We start from the raw sequence: 26,078 nt of genomic DNA, 5'->3' as shown, positions 1-26,078 counted from the left end.
GAGGCTAAAGCTGCACTGAGAGACCCCAAGAGAGCAAATGCAGAAGACCCTGAACAATGGGGTCAGCTGAGCTATAGGTTTAGAGATAAGGACAGTAGCATATGGTAAAAGCCATTTAGGGGTAAAAGAAGAAGGCAGCAAAAAAGCCTGGAGGTGAATGTGGAGATACAAATACCCGGTCACAGCAAGGTGTGTGGAGAACGGAACCCAATGCGTATCGCCACTAAGTGGGGCTTCCTCAATACTGTAGAATAGAATGGTGGATCGGGGAGCCTGTACATGCGAGTGTGAGACCGCCGGCATGAGAACATCACTCCATCACCTCACACTGCGCACACTGATGCCGTGCAGGGGAAATGGGGGGAGGTGAGAAGTGCTTTACAAAAACAGTCAGTAATTGTGGGGGCCATAAACCTGAATAGCGGCTGTTAGGTGTCAGTTATACTGATTAGGGGGTGGGTAGGGGCAATTATGCTGAGCGGAGGGCTGGTGGGTGCAATCATACTGAATAAGGGACTGTGGGGGCCATAATACTGAGATGGACACTGGGCCCTTATACTATGTGGGGGCCCTCACACTGAGTGTCGTGCTGTGGGAGTCCTCAATCTGTGTGGGATACTAAGCCTGTCCGAGTTGCTGTGGGCTCCCTAATATTGTATGGGGGCAATTACACTGTGTGGTGGGGCCTGTGGTGGCCATTATAGTGAGAGAGCTGGTTTCCATATTGAGTAGGGGTTTGTGAGGGGTCCCATAGTAAGTGGGGGTCTCATATGCTGTGTGGAGCTGTAGAGACCATCATACTGTATAGTGGGCTGTCATACTTAGTGGAGGCATCACACTGACACAGTATAGTACCTATGTGTAGTGACAAATTGTGTGTGGGGGATTCACTGTGAGGATACCATACTCCGTGTGTTTGGGTGAGGATACCATACTCTGTGTGTTTGGGTGGGGATACCATACTCTGTGTGTTTGGGTGGGGATACCATACTCTGTGTGTTTGGGTGGGGATACCATACTCTGTGTGTTTGGGTGGGGATACCATACTCTGTGTGTTTGGGTGGGAATACCATACTCCGAGTGTTTGGGTGGGGGTACCATACTCTATGTGTTTGGGTGGTGATACCATACTCTGTGTGTTTGGGTTGGGATACCATACTCTGTGTGTTTGGGTGGGGATACCATACTCTGTGTGTTTTGGTGGGGATACTATACTCTGTGTGTTTGGGTGGAGATACCATACTCTGTCTGTTTGGGTGGGGATACCATACTCTGAGTGTTTGAGTGGGGGTACCATACTCTGTGTGCTTGGGTGGGGATACCATACTCCATGTGTTTGGGTGGCGATACCATACTCTGAGTGTTTGAGTGGGGGTACCATACTCTGTGTGTTTGGGTGGGGATACCATACTCTGTCTGTTTGGGTGGGGATACCATACTCTGAGTGTTTGAGTGGGGGTACCATACTCTGTGTGTTTGGGTGGGGATACCATACTCCGTGTGTTTGGGTGGCGATACCATACTCCGAGTGTTTGGGTGGGGGTACCATACTCTGTGTGTTTGGGTCGTGATACCATACTCTGTCTGTTTGGGTGGGGATACTATACTCTGTGTGTTTGGGTGGAGATACCATACTCTGTCTGTTTGGGTGGGGATACCATACTCTGAGTGTTTGAGTGGGGGTACCATACTCTGTGTGTTTGGGTGGGGATACCATACTCCGTGTGTTTGGGTGGCGATACCATACTCCGAGTGTTTGGGTGGGGGTACCATACTCTGTGTGTTTGGGTCGTGATACCATACTCCCTGTGTTTGGGTGCTGATACCATACTCCGTGTGTTTGGGTGGGAATACCATACTCTGTGTGTTTGGGTGGGGATACCATACTCTGTGTGTTTGGGTGGTAATACCATACTCTGTGTGTTTGGGTGGGGATACCATACTCTGTGTGTTTGGGTGGGGATACCATACTCTGTGTGTTTGGGTGGGGATACCATACTCTGTGTCTTTGGGTGGGAATACCATACTCTGTGCGTTTGGGTGGGGGTACCATACTCTGTGTGTTTGGGTGGTGATACCATACTCCGTGTGTTTGGGTGGGGATACCATACTCTGTGTGTTTGGGTGGGGATACCATACTCTGTGTGTTTGGGTGGGAATACCATACTCTGTGTGTTTGGGTGGGGATACCATACTCTGTGTGTTTGGGTGGGGATACCATACTCTGTGTGTTTGGGTGGGGATACCATACTCTGTGTGTTTGGGTGGGAATACCATACTCTGTGTGTTTGGGTGGGGATACCATACTCTGTGTGTTTGGGTGGGGATACCATACTCTGTGTGTTTGGGTGGGGATACCATACTCTATGTGTTTGGGTGGGGATACCATACTCTGTGTGTCTGGGTGGGGATACCATACTCTGTGTCTTTGGGTGGGAATACCATACTCTGTGTGTTTGGGTGGGGATACCATACTCTGTGTGTTTGTGTTGGGATACCATACTCTGTGTGTTTGGGTGGGGATACCATAATCTGTGTGTTTGGGTGGGGATACCATACTCTGTGTGTTTGGGTGGGAATACCATACTCTGTGTGTTTGGGTGGGGATACCATACTCTGTGTGTTTGGGTGTGGATACCATAATCTGTGCGTTTGGGTGGTGATACCATACTCCGTGTGTTTGGGTGGGGATACCATACTCTGTGTGTTTGGGTGGGGATACCATACTCTGTGTGTTTGGGTGGGAATACCATACTCTGTGTGTTTGGGTGGGGATACCATACTCTGTGTGTTTGGGTGGGGATACCATACTCTGTGTGTTTGGGTGGGGATACCATACTCTGTGTCTTTGGGTGGGAATACCATACTCTGTGTGTTTGGGTGGGGATACCATACTCTGTGTGTTTGGGTTGGGATACCATACTCTGTGTGTTTGGGTGGGGATACCATACTCTGTGTGTTTGGGTGGGGATACCATACTCTGTGTGTTTGGGTGGGGATACCATACTCTGTGTGTTTGGGTGGGAATACCATACTCTGTGTGTTTGGGTGGGGATACCATACTCCGTGTGTTTTTGTGGAGATACCATACTCCGAGTGTTTGGGTGGGAATACCATACTCTGTGTGTTTGGGTGGGGATACCATACTCCGTGTGTTTGGGTGCTGATACCATACTCCGTGTGTTTGGGTGGGAATACCATACTCTGTGTGTTTGGGTGGGGATACCATACTCCGTGTGTTTGGGTGCTGATACCATACTCCGTGTGTTTGGGTGGGAATACCATACTCCGTGTGTTTGGGTGCTGATACCATACTCTGTGTGTTTGGGTGGGAATACCATACTCTGTGTGTTTGGGGGATACCATACTCCGTGTGTTTGGGTGCTGATACCATACTCCGTGTGTTTGGGTGGGAATACCATACTCCGTGTGTTTGGGTGCTGATACCATACTCCGTGTGTTTGGGTGGGAATACCATACTCTGTGTGTTTCGGTGGGGATACCATACTCTGTGTGTTTGGGTGGAGATACCATACTCTGTGTTTGGGTGGGGATACCATACTCTGTGTGTTTGGGTGGGGCTTATGGCAATAAAGGGGGTAATGCTGGTTAGAACACCGAAGTGTTTCATTAGGGAAAGTGACCCCTCCACAGTAGTTTCCATGCTTAGGCCCTGTACCACTCCTCATATGATGACTGCAGTCCTGACGCTGGTTGGTTATTCTGCTGTTATCCATATTCCATCTGATTATTGCATCCTTCATATTTATCAGGTGCTGATAATGACTCCAGTGTGATCGAATCATGGACAATCAGCTACAAGATGACTTCAGGTCAGTAATCCGAAGTGTAGACCACACACACAAGAGTCAAGAATAAGGGGATTATTGGCAACGACTGTGGTTGTGGTGGTTGTGATGATGACGTGACTATTATGTTGGTAGAACTGACAACAATGGTGGTGGTGGTGAAGACTGTGGTGACTGCAGTGGTGATGATGTGATCATGGTGGTGGTGACTGTGGTGACAACGACCACAGTGGTGGTAGTGATGATGGTGGTGATGGTGATTATGATCATATGACCAGGGTGATGATGACTGTAGTGACTGCAGTGGTGGTAATGGTGATGGTAATGATGATAATGGTGGTAATGATGATGGTGGTGGTAATGATGATAATCGTGGTGAGGACATTGGTGACAACGACAAAGGTGGTGGCTTTGATGATAGAGAGTGCAGTCTCTTTAGCTTTGTCAGCAGGGTTTTACTACCCCATCTGAAAGCACCATAATATTTAGGGCAGAGACCCTGTTTCCAGTGATGTGAAACTTACGGGGCTCCTTTCTGCAGTTTTGATAAAAGTTCTCTATCTGCTGCAGATTTACAACAGTGATTCTGAATGCTGAGCTGTGGACATCCCCGCCCATACCACTGATTGTCAGCTTTGTGTGTTTACACAATCAGTGCTGGGGGTGACAGCTGAACTCACCCCCAATACTACTACCCCACTTCCCACTTGCCCTGGTAAGAGCCAAGCAAAGCGCTAAAATTGGTGAATTTAATAGATGCGTCTTTTCTGAGGTGGCTGCTATTTTAGAAAGAATGAAGGAGTCACACATTGTCGAATTCACTGAGTAAACGTCAAATAATATATAAGTTTAATGTAAGGAAAAGGGGAGGAGACTTATTAATAAAAGTTAATAAATTCACATAATAGATAAAATATCAAATTCTATTAGTATTAGAAATATTTCGGCAACCTATATGTTTTAATAGATAATAATTACGGCAATTTTGAGTATTTATTCAACAAATTCTCAGAATATTATAGACGGCAATATAATCCTACCCAATGTCCCTCTTTAATAAATTCGCTATATGAACCATAAGTTTCAATAAGTATATATTTAATATAATGATCTGTAACCTGATGCCTGCAAATACTGTATATGGATTTTTATTAAAGTGCATTGAATTGGGGGAAAAAGCTCCTTTGTACAGACAATGAGAGGTCACTATGGTCACTCACTACCCTCGGTTTGCTGGAGGAAAACACTCTGGGTTTCACATCACTGATGCCATTAAGTGCTTGAAGGGGTTAAGCTAATTTTCATAATGGGCTGGCTTTTATCTGGACGTCCATAGAGCAGGTGGGAAGATGTCCACCTTCTCTCCACCCAAGGGTGTGGTTTGGGCTCCAGAGGCAGTCTTGAGTCAGCAGGACTGTGTTTCTCCAGAGCGAGCTGCAACCTGCAAACAGGCTGCCATGGCAAACAGGATCATGGGGTCCATTAAAAGATGATGAGAGCATTATACTGCCTCTGTACAAATCCCTGGTTAGACCGCACTTGGAGTACTGTGTACAGTTTTGGGCACCGGTGCTCAGGAAGGATATAATGGAACTAGAGCGGGTACAAAGGAGGACAACAAAAATAATAAAGGGGATGGGGGAACTACAATACCCAGAGAGATTAGCAAAAGTAGGATTATTTACTCTAGAAAAAAGACGACTGAGGGGCGATCTAATAACCATGTATAAGTATATAAGGGGACAATACAAATATCTCTCCGAGGACCTGTTTATACCAAGGAAGGTGACGGTCACAAGGGGGCATTCTCTGCGTCTGGAGGAGAGAAGGTTTCTCCACCAACATAGAAGAGGATTCTTTACTGTTAGGGCAGTGAGAATCTGGAATTCCTTGCCTGAGGAGGTGGTGATGGCGAACTCAGCTGAGGGGTTCAGGAGAGGCCTGGATGTCTTCCTGGAGCGTAACAATATTGTGTCTTACAGTGATTAGGTTCTTTAGAAGGACGGAGATCTGGGGATTTATTCTGATGGAATATAGGCTGAACTGGATGGACACGGGGCTTTTTCTGGCCTTGCTCACTAGGTTACTATGACTGTTAAGGTACTGTCACATTTAGCGATGCACCAGTGATCCTGACAATGATATGACGCGGTCAGGATCACTGGTGCATCGCTAAGTGGTCTCTAGTGAGCTGCCAAACAGGCAGATCTCACCAGCGACATAGAAGCAGTCGGCGGTCGTTACTTACCTGTCAGACGAGGCGATCCTGACGTCCTCCCGCCCACATCCACGCGTCACTCGTCTCCACAGCAGGAAGCCCAGCAGGAAGTCGCCGACGAGAAACGGCCCAGGACGTTCTCGCGCGGTCAGTGATAACCAGCGGGGGAGCCGGTCGGAGGTAAGTATCGCACATAGCAATATCGCTGCTGCGTCACAAAAACAGCATTTTTTCTTTCTTATTTTCCTGTTTTTGCCTGAAGGGCTTTGTTTACTTTCCCCTTCTTGTTTGTTTTTGCCGCCATATCATAAACCAACCGAAGATTTAAAGAGACAGGGTTCCCGTTTTCTACCTCGGTGTACCGCTGAGTAAGTTGAACTGCCACACCGTATAGATCACTGATATTGGGGTAGCCCCTTCCAGGGAGAGCTAATTTCGGTTATGATACAAATGGTCTCCAAGTGCCTCATTGTTTTGTTTTATTTTAGTTTGAACCAATAAATACGATGTACCGTAGAAAATGCACCCGGCCAGTGTCTGTCAGTGTACAATCCTTGTGACTGGGCATCGGAGAACCAAATAGCAGTTGTAACAATGTAATGTAAGAAGCCGTTCCCACTTACCTTACCTAAATATCTTCTCTTACAATGTTGTTTCATCCAACTTAAGAATTATAGATTCTGCCAAAATTCCTCTCTCACTGGTTCTAACTAGTGATGAGTGAGCATGCTCGCCACTATTCGGTACTCCCCCGAGCATCTCCTTGCTCGGGATGCTCGGAGCTCGCCGAGTATTAACGGGGTTGTTCGGTGGGAGCTCAGGTCCCCACCCGGCGTGTTTGTCGCTCTTTAGAGAGCCAATAAACATGCAGCGATTGTCTGCCACACACTGTAATGCCGCAGCCATGTTGGTTGTGGCATTACTGTGATTGGCTGGCTGCACAACGTCATCAGGTCTATATCAGACCTGGCACCGCCATGCTCATCACCTGCAGTGTCTGTGTGCGGGTGTCTACGTGTGAGTGTCTGCGTGTGTGTGCGGATGTCTGTGGGTGTGTGCAGGTGTCTGTGTGTGCGGTAACGCTACCGCCGGTATTGTCGGTCACAGCGCTCCAGGGTCATGCTGTCAGATATTAACGTGATTCCACAATTGACTGTGATCCGCAGTGGTGACCTGCAGTAAAAAAGCAGGCTTGGCCTGATGAGACTACTGCTCCCATTGGGCTATGTCTGGTGTCACTGATAACAGTGACAGCAGGTGCCGCTGATGGGAGAGTAGTATCTTCTGCCGGCGCCTGTGTTCATAGTTAAAAAACTGTTAAAAAAAGGTAAAATTACATACATATTCACATAATACATACATATTCACATAAAAATTAAAAAAAAATTACGCTCACCTGACACCAAATCCCCAACGCCTTTGTCTCTTTGAAATAACATAAAATAATAAGCCAACATATACTCCCTGTCCGCCGTAGTCCAGGGTAATCCAGATTGTCCCACGGCGATCTCACATGTAGAACATTCACATTGCGAGATGTGACTGCTCTACCTGGTCGCTGGCAATACATTGACAGGAGATTATCGCTCCCGCAGTATTTCAGCTGATCAGCTCCGCTGCTCTCCCTTATGGCACCGCTGCATGGGAAAATTCTCACACAGCGGTACTGCCATAAGTGACAGCTCATGAACTCCGGTGAACTCTCATGGCAGTGCAGTGATACACTGCTGGAAATATTACCTTCTGTCACTGTATCACCAGAGGCCGCATAGAGCAGTCACATCTTCCGATGTGACTGTTCTACATGTGAGATCGTCATGGGACACTCTGTATTAAATGGACTTCGTCGGACAGGGAGTATTTATGTTGGTTTATTATTTTATTTTTGTTGCAAGAGACGAGGGAATTGGGGATTAGGCATTCTGTAAGTATGATAAATTAAGATTCAATAAATGAGTCTGTGTGATTACTATAAATAAAGGACTTTATTCTGGCTGTGTCTTTATTTAACACATAACTATAGGATTAGTAATGACTAGGTGTCTCATTGATGCTTCTCCATTACTAATCCGTGGGCTTGATGTCACCGGACAATGCAAAGGTGACATTAGCCTCTCAAATATTATCGCACTTGCTACCGCTACAGGGCAAGTGGGAAGAGGGAGACTAAGTGGCAGAATTGGTGCATCCATAAGATGTGTCATTTCTGGGGTGGATGAGAGCTGATGTTTTTAGCCTGGGGAGGCCAATATCCATGGCACCTTCCCAGGCTATTAATATCAGCCCGCAGCTGTCTGCCTAACCTTTGCTGGTTTGATTTTTTAGTGGGGCCCCATGTCAATTTTTTTTCTGGGGTTCCCCTGTTAAGTAGCCAGTAAAGACTAAGCAAACATCTGTGAGCTGATATTAATAGCCTGGGAACCTTTATGGCTATTGGCTCCTTCTTGAATATTAATATCAGCCCTCAGCTGTCAGCTTTCCCTCTGCTGGTTATGAAAATTAGGCGGGAACCCGCACAATTTTTGTTTAATTTTGTGAAAAATAAACAGATATTGCGTTTCACGCAGATTTCGTGTGTGTGTGTGTGTCTTCATTTAACTCTTTATGTACTGTTTAATTTATTTGATTTATTCTGGCTGACAATTGTTCATTACTAGGGCTTGGTATTACACACATATATATATATAATAGACACTTATATTTGTTTTCTGTGTGTAAACATTATATTTGAACATGGTATGTAGTTGCAACGGGGGCCAGGGTCTGCTGTTGCTTCCTCATCACACCCCGACAATCCACTACAGAATTAAAGTGTCCATCATGTGGTATACTGTGTGCGCCATGTAGTTCACCCACCTGTGGGTCACAGTCCTTTACAGCATCCAGAGCTCCAATTCGTCGCAGGCACACACAAATGGTATCAAAGTCCAAGTTCATTTTTACTTAAACTTTACTTAATTTGTGCATCTTCAAAACAAATTTAATCCATCAGTCTTCATACGTCATCAGAGTTCATTCTCCTGAGCTCTCCCTCATCTTTTCTGTCATCACAACCTCCGGCAACGTGGTCTCCAGTCCTCCAGTTCCCTGGGCGATCAAGCTAGCTGATTCTAGGTGCTCCCCGTCCACTTTCCCCATCTTGGGCGAAAATCCAGGATGTCCCTTCAAATTCTGGTCGGACCATAAGTCCCGGACCTCACGGAAGTTACCCCACAGCCTAGCCACTGATCCTTTCAGGCTGCCTAGATCCACCCGTGCCCCACAATCTTTCATTCTTCAGAACTCTCCTTTCCAGTTCTTCTGGTCTCTCACTCCTCCCATACTATCTTCCTCTTGGCCTAACACTATCTTATCTAAATCTAATCTCTATTTCTGTCCCTAACATACACAGATATCAACATCAGCTCACATTAAGACATTGTCAGCAATCATCATATTATACAGTGTACACCATAAACCTACAAAAACGCACCCGGTTTCACCAGGCAGGTGTGCACAGGGACCAAAGCAGCCGCCTGCGCACCCCCTACACAATGGGGGAAGAGTCTTGAGGAGATCATTTGCATATTCCCAGTGCCTTCTGGGATAAGTGAAGAGTCTCCGCGAGCTCAACGATCACTGGGTTTTGGCCATTGCAGCTGAAAAGAGAAAATCGGAAAACCAGGGGAAGAGTCTTGAGGAGATCATTTGCATATTCCCAGTGCCTTCTGGGATAAGTGAAGAGTCTCCGCGAGCTCAACGATCACTGGGTTTTGGCCGTTGCAGCTGAAAAGAGAAAATCGGAAAACCAGGGGAAGAGTCTTGAGGAAATCATTTGCATATTCCCAGTGCCTTCTGGGATAAGTGAAGAGTCTCCGCGAGCTCAACGATCACTGGGTTTTGGCCGTTGCAGCTGAAAAGAGGAAATCGGAAAACCAGGGGAAGAGTCTTGAGGAGATCATTTGCATATTCCCAGTGCCTTCTGGGATAAGTGAAGAGTCTCCGCGAGCTCAACGATCACTGGGTTTTGGCCGTTGCAGCTGAAAAGAGAAAATCGGAAAACCAGGGGAAGAGTCTTGAGGAGATCATTTGCATATTCCCAGTGCCTTCTGGGATAAGTGAAGAGTCTCCGCGAGCTCAACGATCACTGGGTTTTGGCCGTTGCAGCTGAAAAGAGAAAATCGGAAAACCAGGGGAAGAGTCTTGAGGAGATCATTTGCATATTCCCAGTGCCTTCTGGGATAAGTGAAGAGTCTCCGCGAGCTCAACGATCACTGGGTTTTGGCCGTTGCAGCTGAAAAGAGGAAATCGGAAAATTTTGGCTCATCTTTCATCGTTTTTAAGAAATCTCAAGATGGAAGAGGCCAGGAGCCATTTGGTGAGCTGCATTTCTTGCTACATGTTCACAGATTTACCAGTGGAAAAGCCAAACTTCACATGCCACAAATGCAAGCTTGTGACCCTGTTGGAGGAAAAGTTGCAAAATCTCGAAGAGAGGTTAGCTACGTTGAAGATCATTAAGGAAGGTGAAGAGTTCTTGGACAGAGCAGAATTATCTCTTCATGTTACAGAAAGAGAAGAAATTCGAAGTGCACCTGAAGAAACAGAGGAATGGAGACATGTGACCCAGAGAAGCAGGAGGATCAGGAGGCAGTCAGCACCCATACTGCTCAGAAACCAGTACCAGGCTCTCACGCAGGAAAACGATGAAGAAATACATCAGGATAAGACTTTGCCAACAAACAGCAACCTTGTACGCCTTCAGAGTCCTCCTGGATGGAGAAAGAAAAATGATGTGAAGAAGAAACGGAGAGTGGTGGGCATATGGGATTCCCTGCTGAGAGGAACAGAGGCCGCTATCTGCAGACCGGATATAACTTCAAGAGAAATGTGCTGTCTTCCAGGTGCAAAAATTAAAGATGTGTCTGACAGGATATCAGGACTCTTCAGACCTACAGATGACTACCCATTCCTGCTACTACATGTGGGGACAAATGACACCGCAAGAAACAACCTGGAAACCATCTGCAGAGACTTTGAAGACTTAGGCAAGAAAGTGAAAGAACTGGGAGCGCAGGTGGTCTTCTCTTCCATCCTCCCAGTGGATGGCCATGGAACAAGGAGGTGGAATAAGATTCTGCAGGTGAACAACTGGCTACGTCGATGGTGCCGTCAGCAACGATTTGGATTTCTGGATCACGGAGTGAACTACTTATACGATGGACTACTTGCTAGAGATGGGGTGCACCTTACGAAGACTGGAAAACATGTATTTGGAAGTCGCCTTGCTACACTTGTAAGGAGAGCTTTATATTAGAACAATGTGGGAAGGGAAGCAAAAGACCAGAAAAAGCCATACACCTGACAAATGCTATTGAGAACTCTGCTATTAGAAGTGGAAAGGAAGAACAAAGACGAAAGAATCTAATTAATAAAAATATTGGAGAAAGAGAAACCAATCACAAACTAAAATGTTTCTATACTAATGCACAAAGCATGGGCAACAAACAAGGAGAATTGGAACTACTAACACAGGAAAAGAAATATGATGTCATTGGAATCACTGAAACTTGGTGGGACAATACACATGATTGGAATACAAGACTAGAAGGATACAACTTATTTGCAAGAAACAGACTTGATAAACGAGGAGGGGGTGTCGCATTGTATGTTAGAAATGCGTATATCTGCACAGAGATTGAAGCTTCAGAGACTGGGAGTTCTGTGGAAACTGTTTGGGTAAGAATACAAGGACAGAACAATGGAAAGGACACCATTGTAGGCATTTACTACAGGCCGCCTGTGCAAGCTGAAGATATGGATGAACTCTTTATGCATCAAATGGCCAAGTTCTCCAAAAAATATGACATAGTTGTCATGGGAGATTTCAACTATCCAGACATTTGTTGGGAATCTCTCTCAGGCAAAACTAACAGGTCAAGGAAATTCTTATCCTCTCTTGCTGACAACTTTATCTTCCAAAAGGTAAAGGAGAAAACAAGGGGAACTGCTACCTTGGATCTAATCCTTATAAACAGGGAGGAAATGGTTGAGGAGGTAAAAGTGGCTGGGACCCTAGGAGGTAGCGACCATGCTATTTTAGAATTTTGGATAACTAGAGGCGGAAGACCTGTGAAGACTCAGACGTCAAGGTTAGATTTCAGAAAGGCAGATTTTAAGGGATTCAGAAAGAGAATTGGAGGGATCCAATGGCTGGATATCCTTAAAGACAAAAATGTCCAGGAAGGATGGGAAATCTTGAAAAATGAAATTCTCAAAGCACAGTTGTTAACAATTCCGAAAAGAGGGAAGAATAGGAAGCATTTTAGGAAACCAGGATGGATGAACACAGAACTTAAGCACATGCTAAAAAGGAAGAAAAAAATATTTATAAAATGGAAAGAGGGAGGCATATCTAAAGAAGAATATAATGCTGTCTGCAGAACCTGCAGGGCACAAATCAGATTACCTAAAGCTGAAAATGAATTGAGGCTTGCAAGAGATGTCAAAAGCAATAATAAAGGATTTTGGGGATATGTCAAAAGTAAAAGAAAAGTCAAAGATGCTATAGGATTTTTACAGGATGAAAATGATGAAATGGTAAGACAGGATGTTGAGAAGGCTGAACTTTTAAATTCCTATTTTGCATCTGTTTTCTCTCAGAAAGGAAATGTAACATCAACTGTTATTCACTGTCCTATTAAGGGAATAGAAGAATCCAGGATATCTATAAACAAAAAGATAGTGAGGAAACACTTAGCTAACCTAAATGAATTCAAGTCTCCAGGTCCAGATGAATTACACCCCAGAGTACTGAAGGAGATAGCAGAAGAAATTTTTGAACCCCTCTCCATAATCTTTGAAAATTCTTGGAGAACAGGAGATGTGCCAGAAGACTGGAGAAGAGCAAATGTTGTTCCTATCTTCAAAAAGGGGAAGAAGGTGGACCCAGGCAACTATAGGCCGGTGAGTCTGACTTCTATACCAGGAAAGATCTTTGAACAAATTATTAAACAACATGTATGTCAATACCTGGATAAGAATGAAGTGATTAAACAGAGTCAGCATGGGTTTGTAACTAATAAGTCATGTCAGACTAATTTAATTTCCTTCTATGACGGTATTACTGATTGGGTGGATCAAGGAAATGCTGTAGATATAGTATATCTTGACTTCAGCAAAGCATTTGACAAAGTCTCTCATACAATCCTTATTGAAAAAATGACTAAGTATGGAATGGACAAGGCAACTGTTAGGTGGATTCATAACTGGCTTAGTGATCGGACCCAAAGAGTGGTCGTAAATGGCTGCACATCCAGTTGGAAGAATGTCTCAAGTGGGGTACCACAGGGCTCTGTCCTAGGCCCTGTATTGTTCAACATCTTTATCAACGATTTAGATGAAGGAATTGAGGGTAAACTGATTAAATTTGCTGATGACACAAAGCTAGGAGGGATAGCTAATACTAGAGAAGAGAGAGAGAGGATTCAAAAAGATTTAAATAAACTGGAGAAGTGGGCAGCAACTAACAGAATGGTTTTTAACAGGGAGAAATGCAAAGTACTACATCTGGGCAATAAAAATGAAAAAAGCATATATAGAATGGGAGGAATAGGGCTAAGTGACAGCACATGTGAAAAAGACTTGGGTATACTAATAGATCACAGACTGAATATGAGTCAACAGTGTGATGCAGCAGCAAAAAAGGCAAATGCAATTCTAGGATGTATTAACAGAAGCATACAGTCTAGATCACGTGAAGTAATTATTTCCCTCTACTCCTCTTTGGTCAGACCTCATCTGGAATATTGTGTCCAATTTTGGGCACCACATTTTAAAAAAGACATCAACAAACTGGAGCAAGTTCAGAAAAGAGCGACCAGAATGGTGACCGGTCTGCAAACCCTGTCTTATGAGGAAAGGTTGCAGGATTTGGGAATGTTTAGTTTGCAAAAGAGAAGACTGAGAGGAGACTTAATAGCTGTCTACAAATATCTAAAGGGCTGTCACATTGTAGAAGGATCATCTTTATTCTCATTTGCACAAGGAAAGACTAGAAGCAATGGGATGAAGCTGAATGGGAGGAGACACAGATTAGATATTAGAAAAAACTTTTTGACAGTTAGAGTGATCAATGAGTGGAACAGGCTGCCACGAGAAGTGGTGAGTTCTCCTTCAATGGAAGTCTTCAAACAGAGGCTGGACAGACATCTAACTGGGATGATTTAGCGAATCCTGCTTTGAGCAGGGGGTTGGACCAGATGGCCCAGGAGGTCCCTTCCAACTCTACGATTCTATGATTCTATGATTCTATGATTCTATGATTCTCTGGTCTTCAATGGAGAATGAAAACAACAAGGAAATGGCATCACAGTTTTTTTAAATATATCTTTATTTAGCTCAGTGCTGTAACTATAAACTTCGGGGCCCCGGGGCAAAACTTCATAGTGGGGCCCCTCAACATTTCAATTACTAGAGGTTGTGCGGAACGTGGTGAAGCCTGCTACGCATTGATGTATACAACACACAGGCTTCACCACGTTCCGCACGAGACCTTTCATAGATTTTGTTTGTGATGCAAGTTTTAGAAATTAAATATTCAGTGAATATGTTTGGAAAATTAATACGGTGAATAATAATTCCAAATATTGCACAATTTCCAAATAACTGTATATGCTTATTAAATGTTAAGTAGTTTTACACATTTAAACTTTGTTCACTTAAACATTACCAATTTGTTCAGTTTTAAACAGCAGCTACTTAAACATTTGCTTCCTAACTTTCAGAGAAGCGAATTCATCAATTACTTTGTCAAGGTTGATCTGCTGACAGTGAAGCGAAGCTGCGGAGTCTTTCTTGAGCCATCGTACTTCTCAAGTAGTTTTTTATGGGTTTAGGCTTAGAGAAGGATCGTTCAGCCTTAGTCACAGGAACAGTCACATCCATACGCTGTGCAAACGTCTGGATAGCTTGTGAAGAATGCTCGACTATTAGGAAATCAGCAAATTCCTTAACACTTTTCATTTTTTCCAGTTGCTTTTGAAACGAATTTTGGCCGCTGACCGATGGGCAATGGCCAATGAGCAGTTCAGCAGTTGGGGTAAACAAGACCTCAGTGCACGTCACGTCGCGGCTGCTGCCTGAACTATTGGCGCGACACCACACGATCCGCTAACAGTCTACTGCCTGCCATAGAGCTCCTGTTACTAAGCGAAATAGCGTTTCCCCGTTTAAAGTATAAACGAACAAAAAACTTTTACGCTTGCCCTTTCATGGATCTTTTCGTTATTTTTATTAACTTTAAACTCGAATAATATAGGAGCTGGGTATTTTATGAGAAATTAAAGTATTAAAATACAATTTTTTGACAACAGTTTGGGGCCCCTTGGGTGGGTGGGGCCCCGGGCAGTTGTAGTTACGGCCCTGATTTAGCTTACAAATCCGTATCAAAATCACATCAAATTCACATGGAATTTCAACTGCATTTTCTGCCAAGAGAGGAAAGAAGAAACCGCACACAAATTTTCACAAGCAAATCCGCAACGTGCGCACATAGCCTTAGCGAAGTTATTGACACCAGTTTGTTGCTAAGGCTATGTTCACACCGGGCATTTTTTCTGCAGCAAAACCTGATTTATTGGCAGCAAAGAAGCTGTGGCAAAAAAGCATGTTTAGGTGCATTTTTGGTGTGTTTTTTGTTACGATTTTGGTGCGCTTTTCATTGCTGTTTTGGCACTTTTTTGGTGCGTTTTTTGGGCTAACTTGTCTCTTTGTGCATGCTAATAAAGTTGCTGTCCATTAGTTTTCTGCAGCAAAAAGGCTGCAAGTAATGATACCTGGGTTTGGGCTGCGTTTTTTCAACGCCCATTCAAGCCAATGGGTAAAAAACGCTGCAAAAACGCTGAAAGAAGTGACCTGCTCTATGTCCAAAAAAAACAGAAAGCACAAAATCCTGATGGCAAAAAAACCAATGTGTGTGCAAGAGATTTCTGAAATCTCATAGGCTTTGCTGTTAAAAGCTGCTGAAAATTAGCATAAAAAAGGCAGCATAAAAAAAGGCAGCATAAAAAAAGGCAGCATAAACGCCCAGTGTGAACATACCCTACAAAAAAAGCAACCAAAAATGCACCTACAGTTGTGGACAAAAGTATTGACACCCCTGCAATTCTGTCAGATAATACTCAGTTTCTTCCTGAAAATGATTGCAAACACAAATTCTTTGGTATTATTATCTTCATTTAATTTGTCTTAAATTAAAAAACACAAAAAGAATTGTCCTAAAGCCAAATTGGATATAATTCCACACCAAACATAACAAAGAGGGTGGACAAAAGTATTGGCACTGTTCGAAAAATCATGTGATGCTTCTCTAATTTGTGTAACTAACAGCCCCTGTAACTTACCTGTGGCACCTAACAGGTGTTGGCAATAACTAAATCACACTTGCAGCCAGTTGACATGGATTAAAGTTGACTCAACCTCTGTCCTGTGTCCTTGTGTGTACCACACTGAGCATGGAGAAAAGAAAGAAGACTAAAGAACTGTCTGAGGACTTGAGAAACCAAATTGTGAGGAAGCATGAGCAATCTCAAGGCTACAAGTCCATCTCCAAAGACCTGAATGTTCCTGTGTCGACCGTGCGCAGTGTCATCAAGAAGTGTAAAGCCCATGGCACTGTGGCTAACCTCCCTAGATGTGGCCAGAAAAGAAAAATTGACAAGAGATTTCAACGCAAGATTGTGCGGATGTTGGATAAAGAACCTCGACTAACATCCAAACAAGTTCAAGCTGCCCCACAGTCCGAGGGTACAACAGTGTCAACCCGTACTATCCGTCAGCGTCTGAATGAAAAGGGACTGTATGGTAGGAGACCCAGGAAGACCCCACTTCTTACCCCGAGACATAAAAAAGCCTGGCTGGAGTTTGCCAAAACTTACCTGAAAAAGCCTAAAACGTTTTGGAAGAATGTTCTCTGGTCAGATGAGACAAAAGTAGAGCTTTTTGGGCAAAGGCATCAACATAGAGCTTACAGGAGAAAAAAGAGGCATTCAAAGAAAAAAACACGGTCCCTACAGTCAAACATGGCGGAGGTTCCCTGATGTTTTGGGGTTGCTTTGCTGCCTCTGGCACTGGACTGCTTGACCGTGTGCATGGCATTATGAAGTCTGAAGACTACCAACAAATTTTGCAGCATAATGTAGGGCCCAGTGTGAGAAAGCTGGGTCTCCCTCAGAGGTCATGGGTCTTCCAGCAGGACAATGACCCAAAACACACTTCAAAAAGCACTAGAAAATGGTTTGAGAGAAAGCACTGGAGACTTCTAAGGTGGCCAGCAATGAGTCCAGACCTGAATCCCATAGAACACCTGTGGAGAGATCTAAAAATGGCAGTTTGGAGAAGGCACCCTTCAAATATCAGGGACCTTGAGCAGTTTGCCAAAGAAGAATGGTCTAAAATTCCAGCAGAGCATTGTAAGAAACTCATTGATGGTTACCGGAAGTGGTTGGTCGCAGTTATTTTGGCTAAAGGTTGTGCAACCAAGTATTAGACTGAGGGTGCCAATACTTTTGTCTGGCCCATTTTTGGAGTTTTGTGTGAAATGATCAATGTTTTGCTTTTTGCTTCATTCTCTTTTGTGTTTTTTCATTTAAGACAAATTAAATGAAGATAATAATACCAAAGAATTTGTGTTTGCAATCATTTTCAGGAAGAAACTGAGTATTATCTGACAGAATTGCAGGGGTGTCAATACTTTTGGCCACAACTGTAAACCTGCGTTTTTGCCACAGCTTCTTTCCAGCCAAGAAATCAGGTTTTGCTGCAGACCTGTAGGAGCGCAATGTAGCGCGAAACGATCGTCTTCTTGCACGAATTCCACTGTTTTATCCGCCTGCTGTGGTTTTTATGTTTCCACAATAAAGGATTATTTCGTATGGGACGGTGAGTGCCTATCCGCTTTCTTATGAATGGATATTTTGGATTTCTCTAGTGAATCTTTTTGGATATTTTCCCCCGTATTCCCTGGTGTGAATTCAGCCTCATTATCCTGAAGTTGAACAGCTGTGCCGCTGCTCCGGTTTCCTTCCTTGGTGTGTGTTTTAAATAAAGATATAGATTATAAAAAAAATGTGATGTCATTTCCTTGTCCAGCCTCTTCTTTTTCATTCTCCTTTGAAGACCATAACATCATTACATACCGTGTTCAAATATAATGTTTACACACACAAAACAAATATAATTGACCAATATATAATATATACATATATTACCAAGCGCGCAGTTTAGTAATGAACATTTGTCAGCCAGATACCCTCATTAATAAAGCGGTACATAAAGAGTTACATAAAGACACACATACACGAAATCTGTTTTTTGTTTCAAAACAGAATTTAAAAAAAAATTACGTGGGCTTCTGTGTAATTTTCATAACCAGCAGAGGGAAAGCCGACAGCTGATGTTAATATTCTGGGAAAGAGCTGTCACACCGCACACGCACCTCTCGTACTTAGTTTCATGTTTGCACCATGTTTTTTGTGCGCACGCGTGCTCTTCTCAGCTCTGCCTCCGGGCCTGTCCTCTTTATGGTATTGGAGGACTTGACCCAGAACTCCTAGTGCTCATGTGCTATATCAGGCTACCTCTTCCTATGGGAGGTGCCTGATTATTGTTGTGCTTCCTGGCTTGGTCTGCCTTGTCTGGCTGTGCGCTGTATTCGGGTCTTCTGCCTTGTGCTCTGTTGTGCCTCCTGGCACACGCTCTGATCCTGTATTCTCACTTGTGCTCTGTTGTGCCTCCTGGCACACGCTCTGTTCCTGTACTCTGTTGTGCCTCCTGGCACACCTGCCTAACTCTGTACTCTGATGTGCTCCTTTGCACACGTCCTGCTTTGCTCGCACCGGGCGTGCTTGTCTGTGCATGCCATACGTGCTCTCGTGTACCCGCCTTGAACTATCCTGTATCAAGCGCACTCCCGTGTACACGCCTTGTGTTCTCCAGTACTCTCCGTGCCTCCGTACACTCACCCTGTACCCGGCGTGTTTCTGTGTCCACGCTTTGCACTTTCCTGCAGACACACTCACTCGTGTCTCCTGTGAGCCGGCCACCTGGTGCCAGCAGTCATGCTACCTTACCCCCTTGGGTTTGACCCTGACACTCCCTGTATAGGTGGTGGTCCTCACTAGGTCAGCTCACCCTGGGAGGGTTGGTGCCATGACCCACAGGGTCCACTCCATGAGTCATCACAGGAGCCAATAGCCATAATGGTTACCAGGCTATTAATATCAGCTCACAAATGTTTGCTTAGCCTTCACTGTCTATTTTACATGGGAACCCAAGAAAAAAAATTGACATGGGGTCACCCGATAAAATCAAACCAGCAAAGGCTAGGCAGACAGCTGCTGGCTGATATTAATAGCCTGGGAAGGGGCCATTGATATTGGCCCACCCAGGCTAAAAACATTAGATCTCAGCCGCCTCAGAAATGGCGTATCTTATAGGTGCGCCAATTCTGGCACTTAGCCTTGCTCTTCCCACTTGCCTTGTAGTGGTGGAAAGTGGGGTAATATTTGTGGGGTTGCTGTCACCTTTGTACTGTCCAGTGATATCAAGCCCACTGATTAGTAAAGGGGAAGCATCTATAAGACACCTATCCATTAGTAATCCTATAGTATATGGTAAATAAAGACACAGCCAGAATAAAGTCCTTTATTTGAAATTATCACACAGTCTCCTTTAATAATCATAATTAACCATACTTAATGCATCACCTAATCCCCAAGTCCCTGGTCTCTTGCAACAAAAATAAAATAATAAACCAACATAAATACTCCCTGTCAGACATAGTCCATTTACCGAGTGTCCCACAATGATCTCACTTGTAGAACAGTCACATCGGGAGATGTGACCACTCTACCCGGCTTCCGGTGATACACTGCGGGAGATATTACCTCTTGTAATATCTGCACTGCCGTGAGAGTTTACCGGAGTTCATGAGCTTTCACGGCAGTACCACTGTGTGAGAACTTTCCCATGCAGTGGTGCTGTAAGGGAGAGCATCAGATCCGATCAGCTGATACACTGCGGGAGCGATGGTCTCCTGTCAGTGTATCACCGGTGGCTGGGTAGAGCGGTCACATCTCCCGACATGACTGTTCTACATGTGAGATCGCCGTGGGACAATCTGGATTACCTTGGACTACGGCGGACAGGGAGTATATGCTGGTTTATTATTTTACGTTATTTCTAGGAGACGAGGGCATTGAGGATTTGGTGTGAGGTGAGTAAAGTTTTTTTTTTATTTTTATGTGAATATGTATGTGTTATGTATAGTGATGGGCGAGCACTAAAATGCTCTGGTGCTCGTTACTCAGGTCGAGCAATTTATAATACTAGGGTACTTGGACAGAACATGAGCCCAATGTACGTCTATGGGAGACACGAGCATTTTTACCGCGATCCTCCTGGGGGTCTTTTTAAGGTCTAAAAACGTCTGAAAATGAAGGAAACACTGCTTAAATGACACGGGAACATCATGGGGATCACCCCTGGAAGCATTCCTGACTCCTAGGTCACAGCTTTATATAATGTTGTCAGAGTTTCATGCCATTTTTACTGATGCACCAAAAAACATACCAAAACGAAACCAAAATGGACTTTGCTGGGAAATATGTTAAGGAACATCCTTTCCAGGGTAATGACTTGTATATAAGGCAAAATAACTAACCCCAAACAAAAATGTTCCTCCACCACTTGGGCTATGTTCACACATAGCCTTTTTGATGTGTTTTTCAACTTTATCATTGCTTTCAGCCATTACAAATGCATTCACTGGGAGATGTCACTGTAACACTAAACAACCTTTGCTGGCCATGTGGTGTGTGACGCATCATCAGTCACATCTTGTTTCATTTATGAAGGAGTGACGCTTAAAGTCACAGAGCCTATCAGGGGCATCAGGTGGCATTAATCTTCTTAAAGGGCCATTATTAAACAGTGGGTCTCCTAAACTGTTTTTGCCTATGCACTGAGTGGCTTGGCTTCCAAAAATTAGGACGCACCCCAACACCCCTTTCACAAGGGCCTCCTGAAAAAATGTTGCATTGAATGCAAGGCCTAGCCCACCCCAAAGTTACATGCACCACAATAAGCCTTTCAGCAGACGTACTTGAAGGCCTCATGACAAAATTTTTCCCATTAGAAGAAAGTGTGTCTCCCTTACTGTTTGCTCATGCACTGAATGCAAGGCCTGCCCTGCACCAATGTTACATGCACTCCAATAACCCTTTGAAACCACGTACTGCGTGGCCACATGAAACAAAAGTTCTCATGATTATTATTTTTTATTACCATAAATTTAGTCCATGAAGTGAATGCAAGGCCTGGCCGTAATTTGCACGTACCACAATCCCGCTTGGAAGAAAAGTGGAGGAGGGTCTCTGTCACGATCCCGCCGCTGACACCGGTATGTCACGGATGGAGGGACGCGACGTACTGCCAACACACGGCTATCACAGGCGCAGGGGGGCATATCTTAGTTATCCCACTTCTGTCACTATGTGATAAAAAACAGCAAGCTAGTCTTGCCCTATCTAACAATTTATCTCAGGGGGGTTATTTTGGGTGTCCCACCACTGCCAACAATACTTCACAAAACTTTTCAGTTCCACTTTGGAACTCGCAGCTGTTGCCCCCTGTTATGAATGAGTCACCGGAGGAGGAAAAAACAAAAATGCAAGCTAAATCCAGAAAACCAGAGAGGTTGGTAGCTAGCGGATTGCAGACCCCTGATCCTATTCACAACAACTAACAGTAGCCGTGGAGCGTTCCTACGGTGGTCCTAGACGCCTCTTCACAGCCGGATAACTAAATAAGCCTAAAGAAAGAAAGGGGAAATCTAAACTGCCCCAGAGAAGACCCCAAGGCAATAGACAGCCTCCAACATGTATTGTCGGTGAAAACAGATGAAAACACAAACACAGACAGAAAGACAGGCAGAGCAAATGATGGAGCCCAACTAACTAGATAGGAAAGGACAGAAAAGATGCTGGCTGCCATCCGCAAAAACCCTACCAAAACGTCCCATCACGTCTGATAGGAAAAACGGCCCTGAAGTCACTAGACTTCAAAATCCCTATATCAGCACTCCGATATATTCTGAAGACAGAGCAAAAGAGATTTAACCGATCAGGGACAAAAATGGAAATTCAGCAGAGCCCCAGCCGGGGCTGGCAGAACACAAAACTAAGCAAATCAGACAAAATCTCAAGGAACAATAACAGAGCAAAACTTAGCTTTAGAAGACAGGAACTGAACTGGAGGCCAGAGCTCAGAACAGAGAAATCACCAGCAACCCTACAGGGCGTCGGCTGCCTTATATCCACTCAGAGATTCCGGATGTCCAATCGCAATCCACCTGTTCAGGTGACAGGTTTCTCCCATGCAAATCAGTTTCACCACCTCCTTTCACCAGCAGAGGGAGTTCATTGGACATCAAAGGTGAACGAGAAAATGAGCTCACAACAGTACCCCCCCCTTGAGGAGGGGTCACCGAACCCTCATCCACGCCACCAGGCCGACCAGGATGGGCCCGATGAAAAGCACGAACCAATCTTTCGGCATGAATATCAGATGCAGAGACCCAAGAATTATCCTCCTGGCCATAACCCTTCCACTTAACCAAATACTGGAGTCTCCGTCTAGTCAGACAAGAATCCAGTATCTTCTCAACCTCATATTCCACATTACCTTCAACCAATACAGGGTCAGGAGGTGCCACCACAGGAACTACTGGCTCAACAAACCTCTTCAACAGAGACTTATGAAACACGTTATGGATCTTAAATGTAACAGGAAGAGCCAATCGAAAAGAGACCGGATTAAGAATCTCCAAAATCTTGTAAGGTCCAATAAATCTAGGTTTAAACTTTGGAGAAGCCACCTTCATAGAGATATTCTTTGACGCCAACCAAACCATATCACTCACCTTAAACCGGGGACCAATGGTCCTATGCCGGTTGGAAAACCGCTGGGCCTTTTCCTGGGAGAGAGACAACTTATCCACCACTTGGTCCCAAATCTGGTGCATTCTCTCCACCACAGTGTCAACACCTGGGCAGGCAGAAGACTCCACCTGCCCTGAAGAGAATCGAGGATGAAACCCAAAGTTACAAAAAAAAGGTGACATCAAAGTGCAGAATTAGCTCTATTATTTAAAGCAAATTCAGCCAAGGGCAAAAATGAGACCCAATCATCCTGATCAGCAAAGATAAAACATCTCAAATAAGACTCCAAAGTCTGGTTTGTCTCTCCGTCTGCCCATTGGTCTGAGGGTGAAACGCAGAGGAGAAGGACAACTGAATTCCCAGCTTGGAACAAAAAGTCCTCCAAAATCTAGAGACAAACTGAACTCCTCTGTCAGACACAATGTTCTCAGGAATCCCATGCAAGCGAACCGCCTGTTGCAAAAACAAGGGCACCAACTCTGAGGAAGATGGCCACTTAGGGAGTGGTACAAGATGGACCATCTTAGAGAATCTATCACAAATCACCCAGATAACAGTCATTCTCTGAGAGACAGGAAGATCAGAAATAAAATCCACTGAAATATTGGTCCATGGCCTCCTGGGCACCGGCAAAGGCATCAACAACCCACTAGAGCGATAACAAGGTTTAGACCGGGAGCAAGTCCCACAGGACTGCACAAAATTCCTGACATCACGAGATAAGGCGGGCCACCAAAAAGACCGACTCACCAAATCTCTAGTACCAAAAATACCTGGATGACCAGCCAATGCGGAGAAATGAACTTCAGACATCACTCTCTTCCTCCACTGGTCAGGAACATACAATTTTCCAGTGGGACAACGCTCAGGTTTGTCCTCCTGAAACTCTTCCAGAGCACGTCTCAAATTGGGCGAGATGGTAGAAAGAACTACCCCCTCACTTAAGATGGTAGCAGGCTTGGTCACAATAGGAGAATCAGCAAAGAAACTCCTAGAGAGGGCGTCTGCCTTGACATTCTTAGTGCCCGGAAGAAAAGAGACCACAAAATCAAAACGTGTGAAAAACAAGGCCCACCTAGCCTGTCTAGGATTCAAGAGTTTGGCCGACTCAAGGTAAATCAAATTCTTGTGGTCAGTGAGGACCACGACTTGATGTCTAGCTCCCTCCAACCAATGTCTCCACTCCTCAAATGCCCATTTCATGGCTAACAGTTCCCGATTCCCCACATCATAGTTACGTTCAGATGGGGAGAACTTTCGGGAAAAGAAAGCACAGGGATTCATTTTAGATGTTACAGGATCTTTTTGGGACAAAACAGCTCCTGCACCAATCTCAGAAGCGTCCACCTCTACCTGAAACAGGAGTGAGACATCAGGTTGCCGCAAAACCGGAGCAGAAGTGAACCTTCGTTTCAGCTCCTGAAAGGAAGAAACAGCCTCCGGAGACCAATTCAGCACATCAGCACCATTCATAGTCAAATCAGTCAATGGTTTGGCAATACCAGAAAAATTAGCTATAAATTTACGATAAAAATTAGCAAAACCCAAAAACTTCTGGAGGGCCTTCAAAGAAGTGGGCTGAACCCAATCATAAATGGCCTGTACCTTGACTGGGTCCATTTCAATAGTTGACGGAGACAAAATAAATCCCAAAAATGAAATCCTCTGTACCCCAAAAAGGCATTTCGATCCCTTGACATACAGGGAATTCTCCCTCAAAATCCGGAACACAGTCCGAACATGTTCCACATGAGAGTCCCAATCCTTGGAAAAGATCAAAATATCATCCAGATAGATGATCAAAAATGTATCCACCAAGTCTCGGAAAATATCATTCATGAAGCACTGGAAGACAGAAGGGGCATTAGAGAGCCCAAAAGGCATCACCAGGTACTCAAAATGTCCCTCCGGAGTATTAAATGCCATCTTCCATTCATCCCCCTGCTTAATGCGAATAAGATTATACGCCCCCCTGAGGTCAAGCTTGGTAAACCAGCAAGCATCTTTAACTCTGGAGAATAGCTCAGAAATCAGGGGTAACGGATAATGATATTTAACAGTAATTTTGTTGAGGGAACGATAGTCAATACAAGGCCTTAATGACCCATCTTTCTTAGCCACGAAAAAAACCCCAGCACCTAAGGGTGAAGAGGATGGTCTAATATGACCCTTCTCCAATGACTCCTTAATATAGGATCGCATAGCCTCGTGCTCGGGTACAGATAAATTGAAAAGTCGACCCTTGGGAAATTTACACCGAGGGCTCAGCTCAATTGCACAGTCATAACTCCTATGAGGAGGCAAAGACGCAGACTCATTCTCACTAAATACATCATAAAAATCAGCCAAATAGTCAGGAACATCATGCGACTGGGGAGAGGGGGAGAAAACAGGAGCATCACTAAGGGCACACCGACAACCCCAACTCACCACCGACACAGATTTCCAATCCAAAACTGGATTATGGATTTGCAACCAGGGAAACCCCAAAACAATGGTATCATGCAAATTATGCAACACCAAAAATCTGCAATTCTCTTGATGGTCTGGGGTGACCCGCATTACCACCTGGGTCCAAACTGAGGTTTATTCTTCACCAAAGGAGTAGCATCAATACCCCTCAAAGGGATAGGCGTCCGCAGAGGTGTCATAGGAAATCCACAATGTTTAGCAAAATCCAAGTCCATCAGGTTCAGAGCTGCTCCCGAATCCACAAAAGCCTTAGCGGAAAATGTGGACAGGGAGCAGATCAGAGTAATTGCCAGAAGAAACTTAGGTTGAACACCACCCACAGCAAATGTGTGTGCAAAACGTTTCTCTCGTTTAGGGCAGACAGAAATGATATGCGAGGCATCACCACAGAAGAAACACAGCTTATTACGCCTTCTGAACTCCTGACTCTGCGCCCCAGACAAAACTCTATCACATTGCATAGGTTCAGACATTTGTTCAACAGGTGGCAACACCTCTCGTGCAGTTTTGCGTTCATGCAAACGCTGATCAACCTGAATGGCTAATGACATAGAATCGTCAAGACCAGAGGGAACAGGAAATCCCACCATAGTATCTTTT

At 44.6% G+C, this 26,078-nt stretch overlaps 1 protein-coding gene across 2 annotated transcripts in view; it reads left to right on the top strand.

Annotated features, from left to right (window-relative positions):
• Nucleotides 1-26,078, top strand: part of LOC141078375 (T-cell differentiation antigen CD6-like) — a 199,385-nt gene that overhangs the window by 11,484 nt on the left and 161,823 nt on the right. For both annotated transcript variants that reach the window (XM_073565123.1, XM_073565122.1), the window contains exon 5: nt 3,774-3,833. In XM_073565123.1, coding sequence (XP_073421224.1) covers nt 3,774-3,833 — 60 coding nt within the window. The remainder of the gene's footprint in view (nt 1-3,773; nt 3,834-26,078) is intronic.

The sequence above is a fragment of the Dendrobates tinctorius genome, unplaced genomic scaffold, assembly GCF_039654945.1.
Source record: "Dendrobates tinctorius isolate UK_male_01 unplaced genomic scaffold, ASM3965494v1 ptg000548l, whole genome shotgun sequence".
Classification (NCBI taxonomy): Eukaryota; Metazoa; Chordata; class Amphibia; order Anura; family Dendrobatidae; genus Dendrobates; species Dendrobates tinctorius.
This window is presented reverse-complemented; position numbering and strand designations above follow the sequence as displayed.